Here is a 27,628-nt window from a genome sequence, read left to right as displayed (position 1 = left end):
CCAGTCTGTTGCCAGCCTCTCTCAACACTATAGTTCTGGCTACGTAAGACCAGTCTGTTGCCAGCCTCTCTCAACACTATAGTTCTGGCTACGTAAGACCAGTCTGTTGCCAGCCTCTCTCAACACTATAGTTCTGGCTACGTAAGACCAGTCTGTTGCCTCTCTCAACACTATAGTTCTGGCTACGTAAGACCAGTGAAGCACCAACGCGGAAGCTTGCTCTCACTTTTGCAGATACACCCCAGAGCCGGAAGAGGCTCTGGGTACCTTTCTATGTCTATGGGTACACTACACGCGTGTGTCAAGTATCATAGTAAGTATAAGCCTTGCCGAGCCATGAGGCCTACAGGGCAGGAGCCTATCTCCTGTTACTGTAACGTGAGGCAGCTTGATGTACAAGTACACCCCCTGGAGATGATGTACAAGTACACCCCCTGGACATGCCGCCATATGACCCTTGATGCTGAGTACCAAGCAGGGAGGCACTGGGTCCCATTTCTCAGAGTCTTTGGTATGACGCAGCCGTGGGTCGAACCCAGACCCCAACCTTCCAATCCCAGGGCGGACAATGGACATTCTAAACACAAGGCCACTTTGTCTTGACGTCTATTTATTACAGGGTTCTGTGGAGATTTTACCTAATTCTTTGTTGAAGTTGCTGTTGAAATGAATAGGAGATCCAAGCAGGCACATAAGCCTTCTTTCCATGTATTGGTCAGCAATCAGTTACAGACAGGTTACAGATATCATCGTTCCATAGTTACAGCATATTGAGGACTTCGTCCCAGGCAGAACGCCTAGGTTCCCCCCTTGTCTCTCTGCTGTCTCTCACTTACTCTCTCTCTCCCTCTCACTGATTCCCTGTCCATCTTATACATCTCTAACATGTGGGTGTCACCTTGTTCCTTTGTGTGTAGTCACGTTCTTAGCTTACGCATGTTTCGCGATAAATGTATTTTACATATGTAATGTATTCCCATGCTTTTTGTTCTTGCTTAATGTAAGTCGCTCTGGATTAAGAGCGTCTGCTAAATGCCTAAATTGTAATTGTAAATTGTGTGTGTGTGTGTGTGTGTGTGTGTGTGTGTGTGTGTGTGTGTGTGTGTGTGTGTGTGTGTGTGTGTGTGTGTGTGTGTGTGTGTGTGTGTGTGTGTGTGTGTGTGTGTGTGTGTGTGTGTGTGTGTGTGTGTGTGTGTGTGTGGACCCTTAAGGCTCTGTTGCCTCTCAGTCAACAAGTTACCACATGGTGGTCTATGTTGAAAGCATTATTGGGTGGTTAAAGTCACTGTGTCCACTATATATGACAGGATGAACTCACAGCTGTTGCAAACTGACTATCTTAAAGTGTTTTAGTGACTTCCTAGATGAACTCTTCACTCACTCACTCTTCATGTGACCTCCTCTAGGCTGAAGTGTTATGTGTACAATTATGACATATGTTGAGAGGCGTAAGCTATCAAAATATACATCAGTCTCAATGTGTTTTTACTGGTTAAATAAAGGTTACATAAAAAATTAAATAAATAAACACTGAACCTAGAGAAATGTATCGTATAATGTAAGTGTTTCATAACCACAAAATGAACTTTCCTCTGCCTCTCTCTCTCTCTGTCTCTCTCTCTCTCTCTCTCTCTCTCTCTCTCTCTCTCTCTCTCTCTCTCTGACAACTAAAGCCGGGGAAGAAGTGCCTGAACGTCTACAGAGAGGAGCTCGCCTTCAACTTCACCATCTCTGGCTGCGTGAGCAAGAAGAAGTACCGGCCCAAGTACTGCGGCGTGTGCACGGACGAGCGCTGCTGCATCCCCTACAAGTCCAAGACCATCGACGTGGACTTCCTGTGTCCCAGCGGCTCTGGCTTCACCTGGCAGGTCATGTGGATCCAGGCCTGCTTCTGCAACCTGAGCTGCAAGAGCCCCAACGACATCTTCCACGACCTGGAGAACTACTACGGCTACCCCGAAGTCATGAACTGAAAGTTTAGTCGTGTGAAGGCCTTTTCAGACGGGGCGCCTAGTACAGTAATAATTAATTTTCAATGAGAGGCGTGCGTTTATTCTGGACGCGCGGAGAAGTTGAGGGGCGATTACGCAAGCGTATTTTCGCGGCCGCGGTACCCGTGAAATTGTTGTGCGCATGCTCGTTTCGTGCACACTCCTACGGGCGACTAGACCTGGAATGCGGTGGGCTTTTTTCCCGCGCTACACGTCGTCCAGCGCCCCTCATGAGCAGACCTGTCGCTGATCCAGGCGACAACGCCTGCGTCACTCGCTCCCCGTCTGAAAGGACCTTAATGCTGGCAGATACAAAATATAAGTAAGCCTTGCCGAGCCATGAGGCCCATATAGGGGCAGGAGCCTATCTCCTGTTTCCTTAGCGTGAGTATTACCCCAATCCAACCCTCGATGCTGAGTGCCAAGCAGGGAGTCAGTGGGTCCCATTTTTCAGAGTCTTTCGTATGACGGATACCTGGCCTGGGGATCGAACCCCGTCCAGTCTCAGGGCGGACACTCTAACCACAAGGCCACTGAGCAGGTACAGATACAAAATATACAAAGATTACAAAGCTACACACAGCATAAAAGTATACAAGCTTTGTATAGTTGAAGCCAGCTCAACTTATTTGTAACTTTGTGGCTGTAGCTTTGTCTCTTCATGTCGCTGGCTTCCATTTAAAATGAATGGTAGCCTGTAGCTTTGTCTCTTCATGTCGCTGGCTTCCATTGAAAATGAATGGTAGCTTGTATCTTTGTAGCTGGCAGTGTGAACTCAGCAGCAAGCTCTATATTGTGATAGTAATCATTGCTACAGAGCAGCGGTTCTCATGGGTCGCGACCCAAAGTGGGGTTGTCAAATCTCACCTGCAAAATGATTTTCTGTTCAGAGCTGGAGAGACATGGACACTATCAGAATATAGAGCTATCTAACACGTTTTAATCAACATAAATAACACTTAACTTAGGCAAGCCCTATAAACTTGTCAAATAGATATTTTGGGGAATTCTTGAACATTTTGAAAGGGCATTTTCTTCTTTTTTTTTTAATGCTTTGGATTTTCTTTTCATCTTTATTTGGTTGCCTAAAATTGGGATACTAGGTTGAAAGTGGTTAAATCATGGTCCTAATAATGCCTGCAGTCTGTTGGATAAATTATGATATATATTTGTTTTGTCTTCTGCTTTCCAAATCTTAGTTTTTCTTTGTTGTTTGTTAAAGAGTCATTATCTGCAATATATTATAATATATGAATTTCAGTATAACGGATAATTCTTATGAATTTTTTCATATTGGAAGAATTTGTAAATATGACATGATACTGTACATAATGTTTGTTTCCAGAATGGATTCGTAAAGCATGATCTGTTTTTTAAGAATATTTAAAGAGTTTGCGTTGAGAGTTTAATATAGACCATTTTCACTGCTTAAACTTAATGTCCATGGCATGCATGCGCACTAATCTGGTTGTAGAAAACTGGTTATGAGAAATGACCATGGTTGTAGAAGGGAGTTCCAGCCGCGCCTCTAGCCTATAGCAGGCCAGTCTGGTGCATCTCAGGAGCAGGACATATATATGCGAACAAGAAGGCACTGGAGCAGCTCAGACGATTTAGGCCCTTATTTTATTTGTAACGGGGTGCAGGTAAAAAGCGACAACGTTTCGATGTGTCAATTACATCTTCGTCAGGTCATGAATAAGGGCCTAAATCATCTGAGCTGCTCCAGTGCCTTCTTGTTCGAAATGACCATGGTTGTTTCAATTTTGTAATAATGAGATGGGAAAATGTATCTGATTATATACTCAGTTAACGGCAGAAGACCCACCCCAAAAAAAGGAAAAGAAAACTCCGGAAAGTGGATGAATATTTACCAATACATGTTTTTGTTTCGTTCTTTTATATGAAAATGAATGCTCTGTGGGTAAACAGAACATTGCTTAAATGTACAATTACAATGCTTTGGTTTAGGTTTACTGTTTACATTAAAAGGATATGGTGTCTCGAGATGTAAAACTGCATCCTTGTCTGTTTACCTGCACTCTGGTCAAACCTGGACTAGATTAAAATAAAGAGAAATATTCAACACGTGGGCTATTTGTGAAAACAGAGTAAAAACATTTGTTTCAATGGTTGAAAGCATGATCATGTTAGGATTGTGCCTCATGAACATGTTCTGTTTATTTTAAGTAGATTATCTTTTTTTCTTTTTTAATGTATAATTACCTGGGCCCCCCCCCCCCACGCACGCACGCACGCACGCACGCACGCACGCACATGAAAAACTATTAAAAACAATTCTAACAATACCTACTATATATGCTTCAGGGGTCTATCCTTGGCTCGATCCCTATACTTTTCCTCACACCTTTTCAAAATCTCTTCGCCGAAAATAGCTGATTTACAAGCTTGTAGATCTGCTATTTTCGCCTAGTACGACAGGCTAATGGGGACACTAAGGCTTTATGTGGTAAGTGGCCTGTCTAACGGAGATGCACTAGAATCAATGCATAACAATGTCTCCATTTAAAAAAAACAGCAACATCATGGATTATACACAAAAAAGCCAAAGCTTGTTTCCATTGTGGTCCACTTTGAAACACGCAACAAACAACAATACAATACAAAAACAATACATACAAGAGACCTCACTGAGACTAGCTGCGTCTGAATGAGGATGAGTCACTCCTAATATGGGGAGTAGCCGAGTAGGGACCATAAAAAAAAGTGTTGTACCCTTCTATTCTATTTGTTCGGCCCACAACATTGTGTTTATTGCCATTGCCAGGCTTAAAGGTCATACTTTCTGAAACGTCTATGGGAAAAGATGTATGTGAAATTGTCCCATTCATTTTATAGACTGTGATGAGTGTGACGTGCCTATACCACGTTAATAGCAACGGTTACTAAGCAAGGACTCAGGAGTACTAGTCTCTCAAGACAGACTGCAAATTCAAAGGAAATGAGCTGGGCGCTGTTTTTCCTTTGTTTTGCTAAAGGGTTCCCAGATTGAGAAAGGGGTGAGAGTGAGACTGAGAGAGAGAGAGTAGTTGTACTACTCCCAGACAGTCGCTTCAAGAAGATGCAAGAACCTTGCATCTTCGGCTTACGGCACGCGTCTCTTCCAGGTTTTTAAACAGCTGGTGGATGGAACCCACCTCACCCCTGCCCACTTTGACAGGCTGGAATGGCTTAGGGTCGACGACAGAGTACAGCATCTTGCAATGGTTCTGGTCCACAAGATTCGATACACCACCAAGATAATGATGTACCTGTCTAAATACTTCCTTAATGTTAACGAAGTCCACACCCACAACACCAGAGGGAGTGAAACAAACCATGTGCAACCCAGATTCGGCACAAACAAAGGGACTAAATTATTTTCGCTCCTATGCCACCAAAATGTGGAACGCCCTACCAACAGTCATTAAGACATGTGAATCCCTTGACTCCTTCAAAACCACTCTCAAAGGGCACCATATAGGGACGGTTGCAATTCGAAACTGGCCCCCGTAAAATCTGAATTTGATGAATTTGATGAATTGAACATGGTGGACCCTCTTGTAAACAATTAAGTGTAATGCTTTATTGGGTCCTCCACTCACAGTTAACAGTCTTTGTATTGAGTTGTGCTTGAAATGTATTGTAATTCTGCAAACTGTTAATAAATATTTCAATCAATCAATCAATCAATCAATCAAAAGGAAATGAAGCTCGGGCGCGGCTGCAACTCGGGCATTCCGGTTTTCTGCCGACGCGTCAAGTTGCTATCAAGTTGCACCCGCGCGCAAGTTTTTTATTCCAATGATAGCTCAGGAAAGGAGCGCTCACCCGCGCGTGATTTCTTTCTACGTCCAGCTGTTTAAAAACCCGGAAGAGACGCGTGCTGTACCTTGCATCTTCTTGAAGCGACTGTCTGGGAGTAGCTTGACATCGCGACACCAGGCTTTCACTAAGCATTGAGCAAGGACTGGAACGCCTGGTGACGCGAGGTTATTGGTTAAGCAAGGAGGAGTAGAGAGACGACAACTTCGACAAGCTTTCACGCCGGGGTCAAAATGCCGAAGCGGTGTTGTTACGCCGGTGTAGGCGCAAGGACTTGCAACTCGGACCAAAGGTATCCAGAACGTTTGCAGGGTGGTGTTGTGTTTTTCCCGTTTCCCAAACCAAAAACACAACTGGAGAGATGTCGAGCATGGATTAAACAGTGTGGAAGACCGCACTCCAAGCTGAATCCGTCCAAGATAACGGCGAACTACTATGTTTGTTCCAAGGTAAGATCGTAAGATCCTAACGCAAGAAGCACGCGAAGCTTAAAAAAAGGGGGAAAAAAGCATATTTTTTTAATGCATACTACATTGCTGGTACAGTTGTGATTTAAAGTTGCTTATGTCTTAACATTTGAGCATAGGGTAATTGTGTCATTGCCCCATATGTTCCCTCACTCAGCACTATACGCTCATTCTAGTGCTGAGGGAACATATGGGGCTATTGTGTCATTTGAGGCTGAGCTGATCTCAGATATACTGTAGTGATCGCTCTGATCCATAGCTCTAAAATGTAAATGAAACGCATTTAGAGCTATGGATCAGAGCTACTGTAGTGAGCAACGTTGGTTGCCAATGCTAGCCCATTTCAGGACCCTTTGTTTACCTTTTCTGTATCCCCCAAATACAGAAAAGATAAACAAGGGGTCCCTAGCCTCGGTGCCCACTACCCAGGCTTTTATTTTCGTTCACAAAGACACGTTATAACACTTCACGGCGTCCCTCTCTTAGCATTTTGTGCATGGACGACCAACGCCAGAGTATCCCAATCCAGTAGCTGCTACTATACGATCCATCCCTGACTGTGACCAAATAAGACGGTCCCATTTGGGAGGCTGCAGAAAACCTCCATCCGAAAGACAAAGGTTGGTTTAATATGCAAATCGGAACATTAGTAGTTGATCTCTTGTGTTCTGTGTAGACAAACAAAAACGTGTCATTTCGTTTGAAAACAGTTTCGTCATTAAACCACCAGCAGCAGCAGGAGGAGGACCATTAGCAACTCAACCACTGAAACAAAGCTGTGTTTTCTTCCCATTCCGTCCCATCTTACCTAGGTAAGATGAACAAATCAGTTCATGTTTCATTTTGTGTAGCTTACTACAAATATGACCCTAATGTGGAGATATTCATAGGAGCATATGCATAGGAAGACCCGGATGAGGAATCAAACCAATTCAAAGGAGCTTTATTGGCATGAGAAAACATTGCCAAAGTTAATGTCAAAATATAATACAGTATAAAAACAGTTGAACATGGGGAAAGTATATACATAGTTGGAGGGGGAAATAGATCTTCCCTTATGCCTTTTACCATCTGCAGATATGTTCATTCTTCTTGAGACACACCACCACTGTGATGGGACCTTTTCTGATCTTAGTATTTAAGTCTTTATTCAATTCCGTCATTTCAGACCAGAGTCCAGTCTGCAGGTGAAGATGAACACTCCAGACCCATCCAGGACCATTTCTATTAAACAGGAGGAACCTGATGACCACTCAGAAGAACTCGGTAAGTTTCATCCTTCGTTATTAATTATTTATTTTGTCTTTGTTCTAGATGGTTTGGCAAAATTAAATGCTTTATTAGTCAGAAATGTAACACAGCATGTGGTACAGTAGTAGTACACCAAAACTAAAAGGATAAACGCAAAAAGGTCCTGGGGACTTAATTGTTTCCTTTGTGGTCCGACGTAATCAATTATTAGTTAATATATAGTTATTTTAGTAACACAAAACTTCATGTCAACAACAAATATGTACAAAGGAAGAATGTCACCTCCATTTAATAGGAAAATAACTAGATGTTGTCTCAGGTCACTTTTGAAAAAACAAACAAATTTCCATAAATAATTAAAACAAATCTATAAGCAGTAGTGACAATAGCAGATCCACAAGCCCACACTGCGGCACAATGTGGCCATGTGTTGTGAGCTTGTAGATCTGTATCCCGGGCAAACATCTACTGGTAATTTATCTTTTTGGTTCTTGAGCTAAAATCTTTTGGAACCACTCCTTTAAAGGGTTAGCATAACTCAGTTCAGAGTTTTGGTCTTAAAGCTGTAGGAAATACTTCCTACAATATAGTGGTTGCAAAGGTATTAATTTATACCTCCCATGGTGGGAGCTCTGGTGTGGTTTTGGTAAATATTAAGTAGTTCTGGTCATTTGGTGGGGGTCTCTGTGGATTAAAATTAATTAATCTACAAAACTATAGCCTCATTTGTATTATTGACCTATTTATATCATATGGCGCACTAAGCACAACTTTTGTTCAACTTTGACCCTTCTGTTACATGGAACTATTGTTTTTGTGTCCAGTATCACTACGCCAGCAGCACCACAAAAAATAGTAATCTTAATTACCAATCCCATTGATATTGCTTAACCTTGCCTTCTACCCCGAGCCATTCCAAACTAGCAAAGTGTGTTGGAAATAAGTGGCTCATGGGCTTAAGGCCAAAGATTAGTCGTATTAGTTTGTTTTGGGAGGTCACAGGCTTAGTTTTGAGTGACATTGAGATGTTGGAGAACTCATTAAATATTTGATGTAGCACCATTATTCATTTGTTGTGTAAAGTAACTAAATATATATGTTGATACGTCAATAACATTCAGTTATTATTATTTACTTATTATTGTTTGGTCAATATGAGCAAGTGATGCGTCATCAGTGCCCATACCCGAGGTGGGGTTGGCGAAAGGGCCTTTCTGTGTGGAGTTTGCATGTTCTCCCCGTGTCCCCTAGGTAGGTACCCTCACAAAAAACATGCAGTAATCCTGGACTCTAAACTGCCTCCCCCTGGCCAGCCGGGGCGCCTGATGGAGGGGAAAGGAACTGGTTGGAATAACGTGTTCCTTTCACGCGCTACGTCCAACCAGGGAATCTCCCTCCTGTCAGGTGTAAAGGAGCAACTTGGACACTCAGGCATGAAGGAAGCATGAGTTAAAGTCCGTTGCTCTCCCCATGTCCCCCATATATGGGGACTAGGTTGGCGGAGGGTGTGTAGAGCCCAGGATCACATTAGATAATTGACACAGGGGTGAAAAATGGGTTACAAAATCGTGGGATAAAAAATATTAAGAAAAAAAAATATGAGCAAGTGATACCTCATTTTGTATTTACGTTTTAGGTATTCAGTGTTCAGTATCATCTATCGCTGGCCATCAATCACTCGTTATTTTTCTGCTCCTAGACATCCTGCGGGTGGTTGTGTGCAAAGAGGAGGTTTCCCCTGAACACGAGAGGAGATCCCCTCTGCTCCAGGAGAGGAGATCCCCTCTGCTCCAGGAGGAAGCAGAGCCTCCACACATTAAAGATGAACAGGATAGGAGATCCCCTCTGCTCCAGGAGGAAGCAGAGCCTCCACACATTAAAGAGGAACAGGAGGAGATACTTCAGAGACCAGAGGAGCCTGATGGGTCAACGTTGACATTACCAGCTGTGAAAAGTGAAGAAGATGAAGAAGACATCTCTTCAAACTATTGTGAAATTGAAGTTGAACTTGAACCAGAAACTGAAGACAGTGATGAGTGGGAGGATACCAGTGGAGGTCGGTCAACTTAAAACACACTTTAGTTAAACCTTAAAGTCATAACATTGTATTTTAGTAGACTTCTTGGCAACACATCCAAACTGTCTATGGCCTTTTAGAACTACTAGAGGTAGTATTGTTGTGTCAGGGACGTGTATTTCCACCTGTGAGCCCTGTGGCATCTATTGCTGCCAAGTCACAACACCCACAGACCTGCACATCTCAGGATTATCACAGACATTCTAGTGGCTATGAAGCCAGCAGTGGTAATCCTTCACAAAGTCAGAACATCTGAACATGCTTCACCATGCTCTCCATCCATCAGGGTACCTCCCCTGAATGACGCGGTCCAGGCTAGAGCGCCGTACTCTGCCTCTCTGTGTCTGCCTCTCCTCAGTGAGGTGCCGACCTGGCAGAGGCGGTCCCTCTGCGAGACTCCACAGTATATAGAATCCCATGTGCATCCCTGCGGTGCGGTCGGTGTGGATCTATAAATAGTATGATATTATTAATGTGGTTGAATGACGGATGGAAAATGAACTTATACGCACATATTCGGGTGACGGAAAATTCCATCCGCACACGCGCATCTCTATCGATGGAGGCTTTCCAAGTTTTATCCTCAACATTTGTATCCTCTCTCTCCCTCTCATTCTCAGGAGCCACATCCCAGTCTTCTGAGAGTCACTTCTCCTGTTCAGAGTGTCCATACTCCTTCATGTCTCAGCTCTTCTTCCAGAATCACATGAAGAAGAGACACAGCGACGTCTACTGCCAAATGCTGAGGAATGGGCAGATCCCCTCAGCAGCCTGTCAGCAAAACACCAGCTCTGTAACCGGACAGAAACAAGAAGACATTGACCAACCAAGATCTGACGGTCATCATCACTTTACAGAGACTGTAACTGATCCAAGAGGAGTAAATACACAGCAGCCTACTTCCACAGGAAAGAAAGCACACATCTGCAAACTCTGTGGGAAGAATTTCAGTTATTCACGTGGCCTAAGAGAACATGAGCGTATCCACACAGGAGAACAACCTTTTCACTGTAAACAGTGTGGCAAGAGCTTCAAACAGAGAAGTAGTCTATTCACACACCAGAATGTTCACTCTGGAGAAAAACCTTTCCGCTGTAAATTATGTGACAAGACGTTCACTCAGAAAGGCAATCTGAACAAACACCAGCGTACACACACTGGAGAAAAACCCTTCCACTGTATAGAGTGTGGCAAGGGGTTCAATGAAAAAGGTAATCTGATCTCACACCAGCGTCTGCACTCTGGAGAAAAACCTTTCCACTGTAAACACTGTGACTCAAGGTTTGGTTGGTTACACCACCTGGACAGACACCTGCGTACAGTACACACTGGAGAAGAATTGGGGGTCTGAAGTGGGACGTGGTCTATTATTTTTTGTATACATACCGTACATCTATTCATGGCATGGAACACCAGCACACAACTAAGTCGTTGTTTCTGCTGTACCTGTAGCATAACCTGACTCCGCCAGATGGGGCAGCAGAGAGTACACTGGGTTCCGAGGGGGGAACCCAGTGTACTCTCTGCTGCCCCATCTGGCGGAGTCAGGTTACCTGTAGCAAGCAGTGTTGCCAGATTCTATGAGAGAACTAACCAACCAGATCTATGAACCTATGCCCAAAAGAAGCTACTATAGGTCACATGAGCACTCTAAACTTATGTACATCGGCTATTTGAAAATGATAGCCGATGTAAAGTTGCTTATAATACAAGCAGACATGGCAACACTTGTTGAAAGCCAGGTTTGCTGCTCTGTGTTTTCAGTGGTTCCCAAACTGGGCGTGTCCCCAGTTGATTAGCTTAATGTGCAACTATACACAAATCAATAAGTGTAGGCCTTACACGGTATTTCTAAAGTTACGAGGCGTTGTGAACTTGTAGTTCAGCTATTCTCATAATATTTATCTGTGGAACAGAGTAAATCAAATGTAATGCCTGCAATTCTAAGTGCTTGTAGGGGAGGGGGGTCCCCAGTTAAAAAATGAATAGGCTATGTGGTCATTTATACTACTGTATGAACACATACACGCATGCATATCCGTTCTTGACCCAGACTGGATGAGCCCTTTATACAACAAAAACATGTGTAATATTTTGTCCATGTGCAAAATATGATGTGCAAGTTTTCTTCAGAATATGTAGGCTGTCGCCTCACAGCTAGAAGGTCCTGGGTTCGATTCCTGCTGTGGGCGCTGGGGGCGTGTTCCCTCCTCCGAGTCCTCAGTGCCCATACCCGAGGCGGGGTTGGCGAAAGGGCCTTTCTGTGTGGAGTTTGCATGTTCTCCCCGTGTCCCCTAGGGTAGGTACCCTCACAAAAACATGCAGTAATCCTGGTCTCTAAAACTACCTCCCCTTGGCCAGCCGGGGAGCCTGATGGAGGGGAAAGGAACTGGTCGGAATAACGTGTTCCTTCCACGCGCTACGTCCGGCCAGGGAAATCCCCCCCCCGTCAGTTGAAAAGAAGCAGCTTGGACTCCTCATGCATAGAAGGAGGCATGAGGTCATTCCGCTGCCCCCCCCAGGTTGGCAGAGGAAGTGTAGCGCCCAGGATTACATTAGATAATTGGCACTGGGTGAAAAAACTGGGTTACAAAATTGTGGGATAAAAATTATAGAAAAAATAAAAGAATATGTAGATCCTACATAGTACTGTCTGAATGTATGACACTGATTTACTATGACACTGTGGCACATTAGGAGTCCACTGGTGCAGTGGTTCTCTCAAAACGTTTTATTACAGACCTAGTTGTGTGTTTGTCTACTAATGTCCTTTGTCCGTCCTGATGTAGGAACGTTTTGGTAATTCAACCAAAACGTTGAATTAATAAAGAGCAACGTTCTTTTGCAAGTTTCCGACAGTGCGGGTCCTTTCTTTGTTTTTCAAAGATATACCTTTTTATTGTTCAAAGATGTACCCTTTTATTGTATGTGCACGTCAAAAAATAAATTGGACAAAAATGTCTAAATATCACAACATGCCAGCATGGCGATGACCAGCATGGCCCTGATATGAAAATCTAATTGAATTGTCTAAATAGCACAATTGTACATGATAAATATATTTCACATGGGTGATACTGAAACATTATTTAAAATGTATTATTATTTAAAGGTAGGGTATTAAGTGATTTTCTTTTGTTAAAATAAGTGTAAAATAGTTCTATATTCTGATACTACTCATTGCTAGTGTCTCTCCATGCTCTTTAGTAAACAGAACATACATTTTTCAGGATATCAATTTCATCCAATCAGCGCAGAGAACTAGGTAAGTTAAATTGGAAGTGATGACACTAATACATGAGCTGACAAAATTGGAACTGGAATTCTATACAAACTCTTCTGATTGGCTGAAAATCTGTCACCTACCTGGAAATGTATTTTCTCTTTTAATAGAGCTGGAGAGACAGGGAGACCCTATAGCTGTTGCTGAACAAACGTTTTATAGCGATGATTACTTACTATCAGAATCCAGTGCTTTAACCTTTAACACACACACACACACACACACACACACACACACACACACACACACTGTTTCCCACAAATATCACTTTCCATGTTATATTCACGAACTACACTTTTCCCCAATCCTTTGGAATCAGGAGTATAATGCTTTATAGTTGTCTTCTGCCATCTAGTGGACATGGTCGAGTAGTGCATTTGTGTGTGCGGGAACATGCATTGCACATTGCTCCTAACTATTACTCCAGCTTCTCTTATTTATGTTAATATAATACTCACATTAAACACCACCCTGAAAACGATGTATGCATTATTTATATGTGCGACAATGCCTTAAACGACCACTTCACCACTTTTCAACTGATCTTCATATCATTGGTATTTGGTCCTCACTAATGTTCATGATAAAATACAAAAAATACGTAAATTCTCCATTCATTGTCAATAAGAATTTAACAAAAAAAATACTGATTTGCTCAGACACATACATGACTAAATGAATTCTCCATTCATTGTCAATGGGAATTTAATGTTTGTGTAGGACGAAAATAGCCGATTTGCTCGTCTACATATGACGTAAATTCTCGATTCATTGCCAATGGCATTTAATGTTTGTAATAGGACAAAAATCTACACTGACACCAGTGACATAGGCAGATTTTCCCTTTTAAACGAGATGTATTCCTAGAAAGCCTGCAGTTTCCTCAGAGATTAAAATAGGGTGCATTTTGCATCCCAAAACGCAGTTTATAGTTAAGGGACGCAATAAAACAACGACCTCTGCATCCACGGGATGCACTACTGTACTACTGTACTACTGTTTTTTTTATTCTAGTTTATTTTGCTAGCTTTAGTTATAATAGTCATTTCTTCTTCTGTTTTCTACATGAATATAACCACATTATAACCACATAAAATGAAATGGGAGTTAAATGCTGCAATTTGTAAAAATGGCAAAATATGACTCCTAACGTCGTTGAAGTGGGACTAAAATGTCCCTGCAGCCAGGGACTCATCTAAAAAAACATCTCTGCATCCCGGGACTCATTACATTGAAAACCTATTTACATCACTGGTTTCCTTCATGATGTCACTGGTGGACGCCTGGACGGGATTCTGAACTGTCCACAGCCCTCCCATGAGACACAGACAGAGTAGAAAAAATATTGTGGCTTTTTATCATGAACATTAGTGAAGACCAATTATGGTAGGTTGAACAGTCGTGGTAGTGGTCCTTTAATTAAATTAGCCTTCGAATAGGAACGCTTGTTGCGTGTGGCGGTGTTGCAGCTACACACCCATTTACGGTAACACCACACAACAACATCCAAGATGGCGGCGCCCGTGATCCAGACATGCCATGTCGCATGTTGTGCCAACAGAACCCCACACGTGCTGTCCTGGGGCCGCGGGGGCATCATTGCTTTTGGGACATGCAACTCCGTGGCTCTCTACGACCCGCAGGTACCGACACATCACGCGAAATGTTAATATAAAGCTAATAATATAACGTGAACAGTCGGCAAACGTCATGCTGTGCTGTCAGCTCTGGCAGCCCATCCAGCCTAGGCGCCCCCTCTTTTCATTAATGTAAAACGTGTTATATTGTGTGTATAAACATTTTTAGGCCTAGAATGGGTAAGATAGTATTCCGTACGTGTCATGTATTCCACGTACTTCACAGCCATATAAATGGCCACAGGAAGAGTGGTCTGACCAGTGCAACCACAGTCTGATACTGTTGTACTGTTGGAGCTGACCAGTACAACCACAGTCTAATACTGTTGTACTGTTGGAGCTGACCAGTACAACCACAGTCTGTTACTGTTGGAGCTGACCAGTACAACCACAGTCTGACACTGTTGTACTGTTGGAGCTGACCAGTACAACCATGGTCTGATACTGTTGTACTGTTGGAGCTGACCAGTACAACCACAGTCTGATACTGATGTATTGGGAGCTGACCAGTACAACCACAGTCTGATACTGTTGTACTGGGAGCTGACCAGTACAACCACGGTCTGATACTGTTGTACTGTTGGAGCTGACCAGTACAACCACAGTCTGATACTGATGTATTGGGAGCTGACCAGTACAACCACAGTCTGATACTGTTGTACTGGGAGCTGACCAGTACAACCACAGTTTGATACTGTTGTACTGGGAGCTGACCAGTACAACCACCATCTGATACTGTTGTACTGGGAGCTGACCAGTACAACCACAGTCTGATACTGTTGTACTGTTGGAGCTGACCAGTACAACCACAGTCTGATACTGTTGTACTGTTGGAGCTGACCAGTACAACCACGGTCTGATACTGTTGTACTGGGAGCTGACCAGTACAACCACAGTCTGATACTGTTGTAGTTGTACTGGGAGCTGACCAGTACAACCACAGTCTGATACGGTTGTACTGGGAGCTGACCAGTACAACCACGGTCTGATACTGTTGTACTGGGAGCTGACCAGTACAACCACAGTCTGATACTGTTGTAGTTGTACTGGGAGCTGACCAGTACAACCACAGTCTGATACGGTTGTACTGGGAGCTGACCAGTACAACCACGGTCTGATACTGTTGTACTGGGAGCTGACCAGTACAACCACGGTCTGATACTGTTGTACTGGGAGCTGACCATTACAACCACAGTCTGATACTGTTGTACTGGGAGCTGACCATTACAACCACAGTCTGATACTGTTGTACTGGGAGCTGACCAGTACAACCACGGTCTGATACTGTTGTACTGTTGGAGCTGACCAGTACAACCACAGTCTGATACTGATGTATTGGGAGCTGACCAGTACAACCACAGTCTGATACTGTTGTACTGGGAGCTGACCAGTACAACCACAGTTTGATACTGTTGTACTGGGAGCTGACCAGTACAACCACAGTCTGATACTGTTGTACTGTTGGAGCTGACCAGTACAACCACAGTCTGATACTGTTGTACTGTTGGAGCTGACCAGTACAACCACGGTCTGATACTGTTGTACTGGGAGCTGACCAGTACAACCACAGTCTGATACTGTTGTAGTTGTACTGGGAGCTGACCAGTACAACCACAGTCTGATACGGTTGTACTGGGAGCTGACCAGTACAACCACGGTCTGATACTGTTGTACTGGGAGCTGACCAGTACAACCACGGTCTGATACTGTTGTACTGGGAGCTGACCATTACAACCACAGTCTGATACTGTTGTACTGGGAGCTGACCATTACAACCACAGTCTGATACTGTTGTACTGGGAGCTGACCAGTACAATCACAGTCTGATACTGTAGTACTGGGAGCTGACCATTACAACCACAGTCTGATACTGTTGTACTGGGAGCTGACCATTACAACCACAGTCTGATACTGTTGTACTGGGAGCTGACCATTACAACCACAGTCTGATACTGTTGTACTGGGAGCTATCCAGTACAACCACAGTCTGATACTGTTGTACTGGGAGCTGACCAGTACAACCACATTTTGTGTCTTATACTGTTGTACTGGGAGCTGACCAGTACAACCACAGTCTGATACTGTTGTACTGGGAGCTGACCAGTACAACCACGGTCTGATACTGTTGTACTGTTGGAGCTGACCAGTACAACCACAGTCTGATGCTGTTGTACTGGGAGCTGACCAGTACAACCACAGTCTGATACTGTTGTACTGTTGGAGCTGACCATTACAACCACAGTCTGATGCTGTTGTACTGGGAGCTGACCAGTACAACCACAGTCTGATACTGTTGTAGTTGTACTGGGAGCTGACCAGTACAACCACAGTCTGATACGGTTGTACTGGGAGCTGACCAGTACAACCACGGTCTGATACTGTTGTACTGGGAGCTGACCAGTACAACCACGGTCTGATACTGTTGTACTGGGAGCTGACCATTACAACCACAGTCTGATACTGTTGTACTGGGAGCTGACCATTACAACCACAGTCTGATACTGTTGTACTGGGAGCTGACCAGTACAACCACGGTCTGATACTGTTGTACTGTTGGAGCTGACCAGTACAACCACAGTCTGATACTGATGTATTGGGAGCTGACCAGTACAACCACAGTCTGATACTGTTGTACTGGGAGCTGACCAGTACAACCACAGTTTGATACTGTTGTACTGGGAGCTGACCAGTACAACCACAGTCTGATACTGTTGTACTGTTGGAGCTGACCAGTACAACCACAGTCTGATACTGTTGTACTGTTGGAGCTGACCAGTACAACCACGGTCTGATACTGTTGTACTGGGAGCTGACCAGTACAACCACAGTCTGATACTGTTGTAGTTGTACTGGGAGCTGACCAGTACAACCACAGTCTGATACGGTTGTACTGGGAGCTGACCAGTACAACCACGGTCTGATACTGTTGTACTGGGAGCTGACCAGTACAACCACGGTCTGATACTGTTGTACTGGGAGCTGACCATTACAACCACAGTCTGATACTGTTGTACTGGGAGCTGACCATTACAACCACAGTCTGATACTGTTGTACTGGGAGCTGACCAGTACAATCACAGTCTGATACTGTAGTACTGGGAGCTGACCATTACAACCACAGTCTGATACTGTTGTACTGGGAGCTGACCATTACAACCACAGTCTGATACTGTTGTACTGGGAGCTGACCATTACAACCACAGTCTGATACTGTTGTACTGGGAGCTATCCAGTACAACCACAGTCTGATACTGTTGTACTGGGAGCTGACCAGTACAACCACATTTTGTGTCTTATACTGTTGTACTGGGAGCTGACCAGTACAACCACAGTCTGATACTGTTGTACTGGGAGCTGACCAGTACAACCACGGTCTGATACTGTTGTACTGTTGGAGCTGACCAGTACAACCACAGTCTGATGCTGTTGTACTGGGAGCTGACCAGTACAACCACAGTCTGATACTGTTGTACTGTTGGAGCTGACCATTACAACCACAGTCTGATGCTGTTGTACTGGGAGCTGACCAGTACAACCACAGTCTGATACTGTTGTACTGGGAGCTGACCAGTACAACCACATTTTGTGTCTTATACTGTTGTACTGGGAGGTGACCAGTACAACCACAGTCTGATATTGATGTACTGGGTGATGACCAGTACAACCACAGTCTGATATTGATGTACTGGGTGATGACCAGTACAACCACTATCTCTGCCCTTGAAGAGCTGTGCGGCATCAAGCTGCTTTTAAGGCTAAACACTTCCCGAATGTCATTATGAAAATTGAAAATGTCATTATAAAAATAATTATGTATAAACATTCCACGACACCGTCATGCAACAACGTTTTACAGGGCTTGACATCATTATGTTCCAATCTTCTGCCGTAGTCTGAAAACCCACCTCTTCAGACTCCATCTTAGCCTGTAGCACTTGCCCTAGCCCCGACGACCTACAGGCGTATGCAAAGGCTCAACTTATCTAACTCAGATAGCATTTTGATGTAGACATAGGCTAGCACTATATAGTATATATGCATAGTTTTATAAATATAATTTTATATAATTATATAATTATTCCACTGTTAGGTGGAATTACTGCTTACATATGATTCATGTTGACTATTTTTATTTATATGATGTATTGCCATGTTGTTTTGTTCTTGCTTACTGTAAATTGCTCTGGATTAAAATTGTCTGCTAAATGCCTAAATTGTATGTTATTATGTTTACCACATCATAAGCTTTTGGATATTTGTCGTAGGAGAGGGCGATCGTGGCTCTTCTGAACGGACACACGGGCAGAGTGAATGCAGTCCAGTGGGTGCACAGACCCGACTGTGGTGAGTGTGGGATGTGTGGGTGGCAATAGGACCTCTTCCAACTTCCTGTTCCCGATGATACTAATGAAGGCTCCGTTCCATTCTGGTTAAACAGAGTCAGGGTGCTGCTATTGTGCATCGTGGCTCACTGGAAACTACACCAGTGGGTCTCAAAGGGTCCTTCAGTGGGTTCCAAATGGTGTGTAATTCTGAGAGTGGTTTCATTTGTACATTTAGAGTTATGGGGGGTCCTTGAAATTAAAAAAGTTTGAGAACGACTGTACACTAAATGCCTTAATTACTATCATCGGTAACACCTGTGAAAGAAGTCGGAAGAGGCCTGGGAGTAGGTAGGCTATTTTCAAAATGGCGTAGATTCTATTAGGGGCTTACTGGAGGTGAGGTGCAGTGGAGCGTAGCTCCTCTTGTAGGTCTGCTATTTTTGAAAAATCGAAGAACGACTGACATAGAAACATAGCTTTTTCAGAAAACTGTCAGGATGTAGAAGACATTTTTAGAATCTGATCTCAGGTCATAATGGGTTAACTCTTTCTGTGCTGATAGGTGGTAGCATAAGCACACCTAAGGAATGGCACGCGTCCACTCTAACTCTACGATCCTCGTTTCCTTTCTGGGTTATTCAGGAAGCTTTTGTTATGATCACAGTAAACAGTCGCATTAGCTCAGACCCCTTAGCTATCATTACAACCAGTTACATGTGCTCAGCGATGCGGTACAAACTCACAAATGATTTACGATCGTCGGGTGCGTGACGGCTCACCATGGACAGCGCTCGAACCTTTTGAGATACAGCGCTTTGAAAATCCTGTTATAATGGAGGCTCGATAGAGCTGGATTTAAAAATCCCATAGCTGGTGCGGACGGAGGCTCTCATACTAACCGGAGCAATGCTAAAAGTTAAATAGACGGCCGCTGCTTTCATATATGGAGTATACGGTTGTCTGCGCAACATACGCGTAGATAGCACCAGTAGGTACCGATAGCCTAGCTACGTTCATAAATGTAGATAGCAGCGAAAAAGTTAAGTTCTGTATATAGGTGTGTAGGTATAGGCATAACTGTCAGATGTTCTGAAGCAGTCCAAATAGATAAATACATAAATTATACATAATGTCACCCTCTACTCCACGGGTCTAGGTGATTTCATCTCTGAAGTCAGTATCTATGCTGTATTTTAATCATTAGGCTTGAATTACACCAGTATGCCATGCAGGGGTGTTGTCATCTGTCACTGCAGAATATCCAAAGCCGTTCTAATAACTGTCGTGTTTCAACTCTCAGGTCCAGAACGTCACCTTGTGTCCGGCGGCTCGGACAATCGCCTCATTGTCTGGGAGGCTCAAAATGGCAAGGTACGACAAACATTTTGATTGAAATATTTATTAACAGTTTGCAGAATTACAGTACAATTCAAGCACAACTCGATACAAAGACTGTTAACTGTGAGTGGACGACCCAATAAAGCATTACACTTGTTTACAAGAGAGTCCACCTTGTTCAATTCATCAAAACATTTAGAGACGTATAAATATACACTTCTATATAGCCAAAGAACAGAACGGGAATTCATCATAAAGGAGGTAAAAAGGGAAAAGAAACATATACAGTGAGGGGAAAAAGAGGTGGGGGGGATTCAGATTTTACGGGGGCCAATTTCGAATTGCAGCCGTCCGTAGGTGCCCTTTGAGAGCGGATTTGAAGGAGTCAAGGGATTCGCATGTCTTAATGACTGTTGGTAGGGCGTTCCACATTTTGGTGGCATAGGAGCGAAAGGAATTTACTCATAAACTGCCAGCTTTAACAGGATGCACGGGCTTGTTTATTTTGAAAACCCCCAAAATTCACCCCCGAATGATCCGGAAGCAAAATTGCCTAATGTAACTTCAAAAGTCATCGGGAGCGTCAACACTGTAACCGCTGACAAGGTTGTTTTTGGCAGCAAATTTTGATTTTAGTTTTAGTCATAGTCTCTTCAATAGTTTTCATTTAGTTTCAGTCACATTTTAGTCACCTGGAATGTTTTAGTGTTAGTCTAGTTTTAGTCGACTAAATATCATAAGATTTTAGTCGACTACATCTACAGTTGATTTAGTCGACTAAAATGTATTTTGGTGGGCGTTGATGCCGTCGTAATGACTGTTTTTACACTTGCTGAAAATAGCCGATCTACAAGCTCACAACGTTGTGAGCTTGTAGATCTGTTATTTTCAGCATGCAACCAAGTGTAAAATGACTGGTAAAAATACTGGATCTCTTGTCCACTAGTCCCTTCCTAACATTTTAGTCTATTTTTTTTTGTTGACGAAATTGTCAGTATATTTAGTCATAGTTTTAGTCATCATGGCTTAGTTTTCATTTAGTTTCCATTTAGTTTTCGTCAGTGAAAAAAGGTAGTCGACGGACATTTTTCGTCTTAGTTTTAGTCGATGAAATCAACACTGCAGTGCAGATGTTTTTTTTATGAGCCGTTCTGTTCAATCACCTCCTGGGCAGCTGCAGCGAGCCCACGAGGGTTTCTGCAGTCGTTCTATAATAATAACCTTTTGTATTCTTTTCTAAAATCCAGTTCAGCCGGTCAGTGGAGTGTCTGGGCCACACTGGGCCGGTGTGTGCCGTGGATGCCATGCCCCTGGGGGGCGACTCCCAGGTCCTGGTGGCCTCCTCTGCTGCCGACTCCACGCTCAGACTCTGGCTCTGTGACGGAACCAAAGGTAACACACACTGGCCTGCCGACGGTAGCGTGGCATTAGTCCCACCATTACTAACACTATCCCAAACCCTAACCCAACTCTAACCTCACAGGAGGAACAGTCAATGACACCTATCGATGGGAGCAGAGGCGTATCTACAATAAGGCGAGGGCAGGCGTCCGCCTGTCCAAATCCATTTTCTGGCCTGGCCAAAATCCATACAATGAGAAAAAAAGAGGACAAAAACAAGACCTGAGAACTATTAACACTTAGGCCGCTATCATTTATTGAAAAATTAGGATCTAATTCACGCCAGCATTTTTTAAATTTGAGCTCTTATTTTGAAAAGCCACCCTTTCCGGTCCATGAGCAGTAGTCATAACCTTGGAATCTACATGGAGCTAGGCAGGCCTTGTTTACAATCTGAATCCAGCCCGGAGCTCTGGAGAGCTCTACATCGTCAGATCTGTGCCGTCAAAGAAACGCTGTTTTGACCAAAATGCCATCTGGGACAAGGAATAGGAGATACAGGCGATTGAAAGAAATGGATAGAATGGATTCTTATGGCGACGACGATCTAAGATGGGCGATCCAGTGCTGTGCTAACAACACAGCTAGCTAACCGGCTAACGCATTTTGGCTCGAGCAATCGAACGCGCTATAAAAGCTCAATTGCCGAAGGCCGTCGGCAATGGCGTTAAGCGGCAGTATCAAAATTAGGCGTCAATTGACTTTAATCGTCGGCAATGGCGCTGAAAATATTAATGGACAGCTGATTGGCCGTCCCGGTAGAGCGCGACCCTCAATCACCCATTGGAATGTAAATGCATGCCTTTCAGCCTTTGTATCCTACTCGTCTGGCAGGTATACCTCTTTGAAAACCTTTAGTGCTACGATTGTGCGCGGGGAGACGACAATTAACACATTTTGCCTGCCCAAAACATATTCCTGGATACGCCACTGGATAGGAGTAGGCTCTATGCACTCACACCATTTTGGAAAGAACTTGGGCCCCTTCCCTACTTCCTTCACAGATGTCACCGATGATACTAATGAAGGCTCTGTTCCATTCTGGTCAAACAGAGTCAGGGTGCTGCTATTGTGCATGTTGGCTCACTGGAAACACTCTGCTACACCAGTGGGTCTCAAAAGTGTTCTTGAGTGGGTTCCAAATGGGCTTGTACGGGTGTATAACTCTGTACACATGTATATATTTTTTACATAAATTTTTATCCCATGATTTTGCAACCCATTTTTTCACCATCTAATGTAATCCTGGGCGCTACACCTCCTCTGCCAACCTGGGGAGGGTTGAGCTGCTTCTTTTCATCTGACAGGGGGGAGTTTCCCCGGCCGGACGTAGCCCGTGGAAGGAACACGTTATCCAGGCCATTTTTTTAAACAAACAAATAAACTACCAACTAGTGTTGTGAGCTTGTAGATCTGCTATTCTTCCATTTTTTTATGTGGCCATGCAATAACTTATAAGAGCAGGTAAACTACCTTCGTCAGCATTCATTAAAAATAAATTCAGTATGCGGCATAAATTGATTGCCAAAAAACAAAGGCAACAGGAACTGGGTCAGTGCCAGTGATGTGACATTTTAACAGTGTATTTCCTTATGGGTTGGTCCTTTTCCAACGGCCATTAACATGGTTTTGGAGGCAAAATAAGCTGTCAGTAACGGTAACACAAAAATGCTCAAAAAGCTAAGTGGGTGCAGCCGCATACTTGTCACGTAAATCACATTTGTCAACGTTTATGTGGCCTAACAAATGTGCGGTGACAGGATTAGGAACGACTATGGACCGCTTTAATTTCACGGCTGCTTGAGCCGGAATATAGACTTTTATTTTTTACACAGGAACACCTTAACCGTGGTGCCCGCCCCCCCACCACCATGCGGCTAAGGTCATGGAGACAATTTTCAGCAGCATCTTAAATCCTGTCACCACCAGTAGAGTGACATCTCTGCATTTTCAAAATGCATGTCACCTCTCGTGTGTGTGTGTGTGTGTGTGTGTGTGTGTGTGTGTGTGTGTGTGTGTGTGTGTGTGTGTGTGTGTGTGTGTGTGTGTGTGTGTGTGTGTGTGTGTGTGTGTGTGTGTGTGTGTGTGTGTGTGTGTGTGTGTGTGTGTGTGTGTGTGTGTGTGTGTGTGTGTGTGTGCGTGCGTGCGTGTGCGTGCGTGCGTGCACTGATTATGTATTATTTGTTTTATATTTTATTGTTTAGAGTAGACTGATGATGGGTTCTTGGTTCACCTACGATCCTAGATCACTGTCTCTATGCATCTGATGTATTACCTTGTGTGTACCTTGTAATGCTTACAAATCGCGATTAAGAGTGTCTGCTAAATGCCTAAATATTTAGCATTTAATGCCAAATATTGAATTCAATGCTGTCCTAAAACGTTGATGTCCTTCTAAGTGTAGTAAAACGTACGTGTGTGTGTGTGTGTGCGTGCGTGCGTGCGTGCGTGCGTGCGTGCGTGCGTGTGCTCCTCAGCCGAGTGCCTCCACACCCTCTCGTTTGGCGGGGGCTTTGTGATGGATGTGTCGCTGTCCCTGTTGCCAGGCAGCGGAGGAGGTAAGAAGCTCCGAGCCCCGGCGTTCTCTCGTTGGTGTGCGACAGACGCCGTTTCTGAGACCCACCTCCCCCCCCCCCCCCCCCCCCCCCACACACACACACACTCACCCACCCCTTGCATCCATCCATCCATCCATCCATCCATCCACCCACTCTCACATGTCATCCGTCACAATTTGTGGCGCTCCTTTAGTGCCTGCACACACACACACACACACACACACACACACACACACACACACACGCAATCTGTGCTACCGTGGAAGCACAGATTTAACACATTGTTAAATTGACGCACACACGTACACACACACACACACACACACACACACACACACACACACACACACACACACACACACACTGTACTCCTCTCTCTCTCTGTCGCTCTAATTAATTAGTCTCATGTCATGCAGCTGCGTGTAGTTTCTCCCGGCGGATCCTGCCGGGAGCGGCCTATGCCATAGAAAGCATAGGTGAGTTCCAGTCTAGTAGAGCAGCCTATGCCCTAGAAAGCATAGGTGAGTTCCAGTCTAGTAGAGCGGCCTATGCCATAGAAAGCATATGAGTTCCAGTCTAGTAGAGCGGCCTATGCCCTAGAAAGCATAGATGAGTTCCAGTCTAGTAGAGCAGCATATGCCATAGAAAGCATATGAGTTCCAGTCTAGTAGAGCAGCCTATGCCCTAGAAAGCATATGAGTTCCAGTCTAGTAGAGCGGCCTATGCCCTAGAAAGCATAGGTGAGTTCCAGTCTAGTAGAGCAGCCTATGCCCTAGAAAGCATATGAGTTCCAGTTTAGTAGAGCGGCCTATGCCATAGAAAGCATATGAGTTCCAGTCTAGTAGAGCGGCCTATGCCCTAGAAAGCATATGAGTTCCAGTTTAGTAGAGCGGCCTATGCCATAGAAAGCATAGGTGAGTTCCAGTTTAGTAGAGCGGCCTATGCCATAGAAAGCATATGAGTTCCAGTCTAGTAGAGCGGCCTATGCCCTAGAAAGCATATGAGTTCCAGTTTAGTAGAGCGGCCTATGCCATAGAAAGCATAGGTGAGTTCCAGTCTAGTAGAGCGGCCTATGCCATAGAAAGCATATGAGTTCCAGTCTAGTTGAGGTGCATATGCCCTAGAAAGCATATGAGTTCCAGTCTAGTTGAGCGGCCTATGCCATAGAAAGCATATGAGTTCCAGTCTAGTTGAGCGGCCTATGCCATAGAAAGCATAGGTGAGTTCCAGTCTAGTAGAGCGGCCTATGCCATAGAAAGCATAGGTGAGTTCCAGTCTAGTAGAGCGGCCTATGCCATAGAAAGCATAGGTGAGTTCCAGTCTAGTAGAGCGGCCTATGCCATAGAAAGCATAGGTGAGTTCCAGTCTAGTAGAGCGGCCTATGCCATAGAAAGCATATGAGTTCCAGTCTAGTAGAGCGGCATATGCCATAGAAAGCATATGAGTTCCAGTCTAGTAGAGCGGCCTATGCCATAGAAAGCATAGGTGAGTTCCAGTCTAGTAGAGCGGCCTATGCCATAGAAAGCATAGGTGAGTTCCAGTCTAGTAGAGCTGCCTATGCCATAGAAAGCATAGGTGAGTTCCAGTCTAGTCGGGCATAGACCTTTCTGTGTTTTTGTTTTTCCTAAATTAACCCTACTTGATCTCAAAAGCAGCCATAGTAGACTATTTCCAAGCTAGAGACGCAGTAGTTCCATGTGACAGAGGGTTCAAACGTTCAAACAAAATTTGCACTGGTTGAAATAGGTCAATACAAATGACGCTAGTTTTGCTGATTACTTTGTTTTTAATGCGTGGCCCCTAGTGACCCCCCCCCCCCCCACCAAATGCACCGGGACTACTTAATATTCACCAAAACCAGACCAGAACTCCCACCACGGGACTCGGGCAATCAATCAATTAATACCTTTGCGACCACTATATTATGCAGCCCTCCTGCCCTCAGTGACATTTACACCAGCAGATGCAGGAATAAGGCTGCCAGCATCATGAAGGATGCCACCCACCCTACAGTGCACACGGTCTGTTTGTCCCCCTCCCTCCAATAAGGCCACCAGCATCATGAAGGATGCCACCCACCCTGCACACGGTCTGTTCGTCTCCCTCCCGTCGGGCAGGAGGCTGCACAGTATGAAGGCCAGCACCATCAGGAAGAAGAATAGAGTGTCGCCCTGGTAGTCCCCCCCTACCAGGGCCCAGGAAATGATTCCCGTTCATTTTCCTCATAGACATTTCAAAAAGTATTTATTTAAAGACCTTTTAAGCCTCGTATAAAGCCAACTCGAGTTGTGACAAATCATGACAACAAACAAAACTAAAGTCTATGGAGAAAATGAACAGAGATTTCACTTCTGGGTCTCACGTCGTCATGAAAGGGGGCGGGACTGCGACACTCTTCGCTCTTCCACGCTCTTCTTCCCTGTAGCTGTCATGGTTAATTAAATAAGGTTAGGAAGCGAAGACCGTACGGTGGACTCCATGTTGCTCCCTGGAAGGGAAGAAGACCGTACGGTGGACTCCATGTTGCTCCCTGGAAGGGAAGAAGACCGTACGGTGGACTCCATGTTGCTCCCTGGAAGGGAAGAAGACCGTACGGTGGACTCCATGTTGCTCCCTGGAAGGGAAGAAGACCGTACGGTGGACTCCATGTTGCTCCCTGGAAGGGAAGAAGACCGTACGGTGGACTCCATGTTGCTCCCTGGAAGGGAAGAAGACCGTACGGTGGACTCCATGTTGCTCCCTGGAAGGGAAGAAGACCGTACGGTGGACTCCATGTTGCTCCCTGGAAGGGAAGAAGACCGTACGGTGGACTCCATGTTGCTCCCTGGAAGGAAAGAAACATGCACAATTGAGACCAAGGAAGCTGAACGTGGAAGTGTTGGCTGCATATAGCCCATTGTGCATGTTTCTTTCCTTCCAGGGAGCAACATGGAGTCCACCGTACGGTTCCTTCGCTTCCTGTCCTTATTTAATAGTCCTTGGTAGCTGTGAGAATCATGAACTCTAGACCTTGAACTGTGACCTTTGCACTAGTGATCTGTTGATTACACATGAACTCTGCATTATGAACTTGAGCCGTGACACATAAACTGTTTCATTTTAATGCTGTTTTTAGTGCTGCTGCTTTTTATGGGCACGTGCAATATTAGCGGGTTGTGCAATTGCTTTTTTGCACTATAGGTTTTATTCATATGAAGTGCTATTTTAGACTTATTGTATTTTACCTTCTTTTTTGCCTGACCAGGACCTGAGTAATCAAATTTCGTTCTGTACTTGTATGGAATGACAATAAAACTCCTTGAACCTTGAACCTATTTAGTATTTCCTACATAATGACTTTCAAGTCAAAACATCTGAACTAAACCCTTTAAGTCTGAGTTATACTCAGGTGTGTCGCACTCGCACACCGAAAATCTAATCTCACAACTCGTTATGCAAGTTTATAGATCATCTGTAATTACCTGTTATTACCTGT

The 27,628-nt window shown here is 44.3% G+C and overlaps 2 protein-coding genes across 4 annotated transcripts in view; both read left to right on the top strand.

Annotated features, from left to right (window-relative positions):
- Positions 1–3,547, top strand: part of ccn4a (cellular communication network factor 4a) — a 107,780-nt gene extending 104,233 nt beyond the window's left edge. For 2 of the 3 annotated variants that reach the window (XM_079523294.1, XM_079523293.1), the window contains exon 5: positions 1,674–3,545. In XM_079523294.1, coding sequence (XP_079379420.1) covers positions 1,674–1,973 — 300 coding nt within the window. In that variant the 3' untranslated portion in view covers positions 1,974–3,545. Of the gene's footprint in view, positions 1–1,673 lie in introns of all 3 variants that reach the window. The other variant, XM_079523292.1, reaches the window with a different exon arrangement.
- A 10,832-nt stretch (positions 3,548–14,379) lies between these two features.
- On the top strand, positions 14,380–26,331 carry LOC306938720 (elongator complex protein 2-like; the record flags this gene model as incomplete). The annotated part of the gene is made up of 6 exons (XM_079522986.1): positions 14,380–14,537; positions 18,797–18,875; positions 20,157–20,227; positions 21,442–21,586; positions 24,073–24,187; positions 26,211–26,331. Exons 1-6 carry the CDS (start codon positions 14,406–14,408, stop codon positions 26,329–26,331), a joined length of 663 nt encoding a protein of 220 aa, XP_079379112.1. The 5' UTR covers positions 14,380–14,405.
- Positions 26,332–27,628: the final 1,297 nt, after the last annotated feature.

Source organism: Electrona antarctica (genome assembly GCF_951216825.1).
Source record: "Electrona antarctica genome assembly, chromosome: 15".
Classification (NCBI taxonomy): domain Eukaryota; kingdom Metazoa; phylum Chordata; class Actinopteri; order Myctophiformes; family Myctophidae; genus Electrona; species Electrona antarctica.
This window is presented reverse-complemented; position numbering and strand designations above follow the sequence as displayed.